At 41.3% G+C, this 6000-nt stretch overlaps 1 protein-coding gene across 2 annotated transcripts in view; it reads left to right on the plus strand.

Annotated features, from left to right (window-relative positions):
* The window catches only part of ANTXR1 (ANTXR cell adhesion molecule 1), a 117226-nt gene extending 111986 nt beyond the window's left edge, over positions 1 to 5240 (plus strand). Inside the window, exon 18 of one of the 2 annotated variants that reach the window (XM_035568810.2) lies at positions 964 to 5240. In XM_035568810.2, coding sequence (XP_035424703.1) covers positions 964 to 1236 — 273 coding nt within the window. In that variant the 3' untranslated portion in view covers positions 1237 to 5240. The remainder of the gene's footprint in view (positions 1 to 963) is intronic. The other variant, XM_035568811.2, reaches the window with a different exon arrangement.
* The last annotated feature ends 760 nt before the right edge of the window (positions 5241 to 6000 follow it).

The raw sequence follows: 6000 nt of genomic DNA on the forward strand, positions 1-6000 counted from the left end.
AATACTCCATTTGGCATTTTGTCACCAGGAAAGAAATTTACTTTGGGAGAAGAATGAGGAAAACTGAAAATAAGCTCATGCTCATGAATCTAAAAACAAAGGACAGGCTCAGAAATCCTCTAGTGCCTTTTCAGATGATTTCATATCTAAAAGAATGAACCCATAATACAATAGTGCTGATTCTGACATTTAAGTATTTATAGTAGGATCTTTTGCAGGTGGAACTTGGGAGAAAAAAAAAAAAAAAAAAAAAAAGACCAAAAATAAAGAATATCTCAGAGGGCAAAGGTTTTGTTTAAAAATGTACAACAAACTGTAGCTTAGCACCATTCCCACAGAGAGCAAGAAAAGCAGATGACTGGCTTCACACAAGCACTAGAATAGAAAGACATCCTAATGAACCATAGATGTATTTCAGGAAAAAAATCTGAGCAAGTAACCTAGTTAAACAAATCTTCCTTTTTGCCCAGTAGGGAAATGATTAGAAATAGAACACAAAAGCTGGGTATTTGAAAAAGAAAGAGATTCCAAAGGTGGAGAGGCCAGGTTTCATGCTGTTGGAAGTTCAAGACTGAGGTCTGGGACTTCTGTAGCAGCGGGGACCACAGGTTGTGCACTGACTCAGATGCCAGTTCTAAGGATCAGGAGCAGTTCTTGCAGCTCCAGTATGACTCGAAGTACTTGATGCTCCATATAAAGACCCTAGAGTCAGGACACAACAGGAGAGGCTTACATCCTCCTTCACTACAAGAGCTGTTGTTAGGGTTTAACTTTGACCTCTTGGTTGCTCAGTACAGGATTTGCTCTTAAAATATCCATCTCTGAGAAAAAGAGGGAATGAAATGATGTGCCTAGGAATATATGCATGGACATCAGCCTTGCACCCAGCCATTGGGGGCTCTGGCTGGGATGCCAATGCCTCAATCAGTAACTGACTTTCTGCTTTGTTCTTTTTTATTCCAGGGCCGTTGCATCAATTTCACAAGAGTGAAGAACACAGAGGCCCCCCCCAAATACCCGCTCAACAATGCATACCCGCTGTCATCTCCACCCCCAGCCCCCATCTACAACCCTCCACCCCCAGCCCCCATCTATACCCCCCCTCCACCCAGCTCGCCCACGCCCCATGCCCCCTCCCCATCCTCCACGCTCCCGCCTCTCCCCCCACCGCCCCAAGCCCCGCCACCCAACCGGGCCCCCCCTCCCTCTCGGCCCCCGCCTCGCCCAGCAGTCTAGGGGGTTGGCTGTGCTCCTGCCTCTTCCAGAAGCATTTGAGAGGCTTTTTTCAGCAGTACTGTATCACATCCATCAGCTGGGGGGGGTTGGGGGAGGGCAGAGAATGCCACACCATTTTTGGAATGGGTGACAGCAGAATGAACAACTTTGTAGTTTTCTTTCTCCTTAGTTTTCTTTTATTTTTAAAATCCCTTGTGCATCAGTGCCACCAAACTATCAAAGCAAGAAGAGCCAAGAGACTGCAAGAACAAGGCAAATAAGATCCATTTCAGCAAGGCTCTCCCCCCCACTTTGTCCCTGAAAGACTCCTCTGTGTGCAGATCCCAGCCAATTACCTGAAGACAAGTGCACAAACTGCATGGTGCAAGGCTCAAGGGTTGGCAGAAAGCCGATCACATCTCACTTACATGCCAGCTGCCAAGCAAGTAATGACAACAACAGGTCTGCAAGTATAGAAACCCTGGTGGATCTGAAAAGAACTGATGTCAGGCAGCTGTTCCCATGGACCATGAGTTGGTGAAGGGACGGTATTGTCATCTTGGAGGGTCCAGAAAGGAGAAGGGGTAGGGCTCTGGTGTCTGGATTTGTGTATGTTGGTATGTGGAAGTGCAAGTAGGTGAAAACGGAGTGCTACTAGGAAAATGAATTACACTGAAAAATGAACCTGTCAGTATGCCACGAGGCTTTGACCCCATCCCCTGAGGACAAGGAGTAAGTCACAGCAGGTCAGCCTTCAGTGCTCCCAGTGGGACAGAGGAGTTCATAAAAATGGAGCAAAGGAATCTGGGAAAGGTATGGTTGACAGAAGAGTCTTTGCATTCAGTTTAGACTAATTATGTCCATCTAATTATGCCCATCTATTAGCTCTGCAGTTCAGCAGTGTAATTTAATGCTGTTTTCCATTTTAGAAGGAAAGTTTCTGAATATAAACAAGTGGTTAGGTGTATCAATTTCTTTAAATCCAGTCTGCTTGGGCTCCTTGTTATTGTCAGTTTGAAATGGTTAACACTGATGCGTTTCTGTTTTTTTCTGTAAATTACATTATTTCATCCTAAAAATATTTCCACATGGATTTTTATTTTTTGTTTTCTCTTCCTGAATAAGTAGCAGATGCCTTCCAAACTCATAGTGAAGAAGAGCCAGTTGCTTACTCGCTCTTGTCAACTCTTAAAAATATCACTTCACTTAGCAGTTTTTGACTAAGGCAAAAATCACACATCGGACACGCAAGAAGGGAATCAGTCTTCCAAGAAATGCACTGGCTGCATTTCTCCATGCTTTTCTCCCCACCTTTATGGGACCCACCCCCCCCCCCCCCCCCCGTGTTCCATAATATTGCATATGCACAGATATCAAACTTCCTGAGCACCTGCCTTTGCAACACAGTGCTAGCAATAGGTGAGATCACTGCACTTCAGTCAGACCTCTGGCTCCCTAATTTACTGTCAGGATCAGTTCTCACAAAAAGACTCTCTCTCTGGAAATTGCAAAGTCATAAAAGGTAAATTGCCTTTGTAGCTGCAGCTCTATGAATATCTAAGGGTTCTCATACTTGTATCATTTTTTACCAGATAAAGAAATGCTTTGCCAAGTACTTACTTCAGTGCTGTAGGAAATATTAATTCTAGCTTTTCTAGGAAAAAAAAAAAGTGGAGGGGGGGGAGAAAAAAGAAAAAAGCTCAAGGAAGAAAAGGAACAGTTGAAAAAGTCTCAGTGGAGACCTGCCTTGGGATCCTCTTGGTCAGAACATACGTGAATGAAGCCTTACCATGAGACCCAGGGTCAGTCTAACTGTCATTCACTAGCCTTACCCTTGTTAGGCCAGTATGCCATCTTTTAGATGAGATAAACACAAAGATGAGATATCACAATGGAGCTGAAGACTCATTTTACAGCCAAGGCTGGATATTCTGCAAAAAGGCTGATTAATTCCCCCACAACACTGTTTTGTCTGCAGGCGGCACAGAGCAGTCCCTGAATTGTAAAATAAACAACAGTTTTGCTACTCACTATTTCAAATTAAATCAGCTACAGAATGGTTAGTTCAACAAGATGACTTTGTGATTGTCAGGTGGGAGTGGGAAGCTTTTAACACCCTGACACAAATTTAGTTGGACTCCCTCTTGTGATGGATGGGATTTAGTTAAATAGCTGTTTGATTTGGTGTGCTGTTGAAAGGTGTAAAACTTGGGTATAGTGTAAATCGATTAATATTTCTCTTAACAGATCCTCAGTATTTCAAAAAAGTTTGGAAAACAAATTGATTTTCAACAACATGGTGTTGAGAATTTGTTTTTCATGTCATTTAAACAATAAATATAAACCCATAAATCTAAATCTACTGCTGGGGAAAAAAAATAAATAAAGGTAGTGTATATTCCATAACTAAAACTAACTTCTTGCAGATGTATATAGAAATCTTCATTCTCCCCAAATTAAGGGAAAAAAAAAAAACACTACAGTATTAAAGAAGCAAAATAAAACCTACATCAGACTAGAAAGATAATCATTTTTAAATATCCCTATGTAATCATCCAGTTTATGAATAAAAAATAAACTCCAAAATTTTGTTGTATATATTGTTACTGCATGCTTACCATATGTTAGATGGAAGCATTTCCTGTCCATTGTGGATAAAAGAACATTTTTCAAGTTGTAGTAAATTATTATAAAGCCAATGACATTTCATGGCATGTTATTGTATCAAGCTGTGCTTGTTGTATTTTTTTCTTTATGGTTGTATTGCTTTTTTTATAAATGTAGAAATATTTCCTGTAGTGACGAATACCTGTTTTACATAGCATTAATTGAAGCACTATAATTCCAGGCTGCCCACTCCCTCAGTCTGTTGGCAAAGAGTTTTGCAGATCCATTCAGGGCGGGACGTGGCCAGACACCAACTGGGCATGGGGTGATTGGGTGCTGAAGCAAAGAACCCATGCTCAGTTTTGGTGGACCCTTGCTAACATTCTCAGAAAAAAATGAGAGCATGTTTCGTGGCAGATTTGTACCTGGTCTTGTGTTTAGGATCAACCTAAATGTGGCTAAAATGCTAAAATGACATCCCCGAGGTACTGCAAATGCTTTTAAAAATCATGCTCCTTTTATGTCAGTCCTATCTTAGGAACCTAGCTTAAGGTATTAAGAATGAAATTTGGGTCTGAATTTAAATCAACTTCCCTTGGCAACTAATGCTATGTAAATAAGGTTGAATTAGATGGTGTACCATATACTGATATATGGTACCCTGTGTATTCTCTCTCTGTAAAACTTTCCTAGAAACACATTACACAGGCTATCAATCCACAGTAGCCAATTTTTAAGTAAAGGTTCGTTATAGATCAAAAGGAGTTGAGTGGCACTATGTCTGCTCTGCAGTATCAGAAGACTTCAGCAGGTCTCACTGTTTACTACTTGCACATGCTTATGTATAGGATTGGTCTAAACAGCAATAAACAGATGTCTGATGGCATTAAATAAACACTTCTTTCATTTGCTCTAAGTAGATCACTTTGGTTACTCCCTTTGTTTTTAACTCTTGCAATACTTTCTATCAGTGTGTTCTGCAGCCTCAAAGAACTAAGCAGCTGCATTTGACAAAGTTTCAGATTTTTTTTAATTGCTAAATGTTACCCATTGTTGCTGGCTGTATTTTGAATCATCACCCACACGAACCTTGGCAGCCATCAGAATTCTCTCTCTCCTTGGTGCAAGAAGGCATCTTCTGTCACCGTTTATTTTGGGGAAGGGAGGAATGTCTGGCTTTGGAGAACTCTGGCGAGATCTGAGGGTAACTGGTCAGTAGCGTTGCCTTATATGTGGTGCTGATGCAGCAAAGGAAAAGAAGCAAGCCCTCTGTTCTGATGTTGAATTATGTTTTGTCAGTTCAGCCAGTGCTGTGCAATGATGTTTTACTCCCTCTGTTTGTTGCATGTGTCATTTGTTAAATTCAGTCATTATTCTTGCTGACCTTGATGTTATTATTAAAGAACTACACAAACTTGTGTTGGGCTCCATCAGATTCATTGGTTAGGTAAAGGGAATGATGAAGAGACAAGCCTGGTCCACAAGTTTTCCCATGACTAGCTTTCCATCACCTTGGAGAATTCAAACTTGGTGATTTTCCTTGCCGAAAGCCCAGAGCACTTTTGCCTGACACAAAAGCTATTTTCCTTTGGATGTGACAGCCTAAACTGTCTGTTCCTCTGCTGACACCCAGGGCCTCTCCTCCCAGCCAATGTAACGTGTTACACAGTTAACTCAGCAGCCTTTAACAAAAGCAACATTTAACACAGCATATTGGGTACTAGGACTACCTAAGCTAGTTTCCTCTCACATGTGCTGGTAGAACTTCTTTCTTCCTCGCTGCTTAACAATCTCGGACCCTTCTGGATTTTGATGTAGTTGGAATATTTTATTCCACGAAGAAGATTAACAGATTATGAGGAAGTTCAGCCTCAACACCCTGCCCTGTTTCAGCAGATCATGCAAGTGCGTGCTTTTTAGCTTTTTCTGAAAAAGCAAGCTAGCGGTTATCTCAGTGCAAAAAGCCTTGAAAGTTGACGCTCAGTCAGGATTTTTCTTATGTGTCTGAGGTTTTTTGTTTGTTTAGACAAACAAATCTGTATGTAGCAAATGCAATGAGGAAGCCATGATACTCAACACAGTCTGCAATCTGGTTCTGATAAGAAGTGTTTTTCTAATGCAGACTACCAAAGAAAATCATAGGTGCTCCTCTCAGAAGAGGACACGCTGAAAAAAAAA

This window comes from Cygnus atratus, chromosome 27 (assembly GCF_013377495.2).
Source record: "Cygnus atratus isolate AKBS03 ecotype Queensland, Australia chromosome 27, CAtr_DNAZoo_HiC_assembly, whole genome shotgun sequence".
In the NCBI taxonomy this organism is placed as follows: Eukaryota; Metazoa; Chordata; class Aves; order Anseriformes; family Anatidae; genus Cygnus; species Cygnus atratus.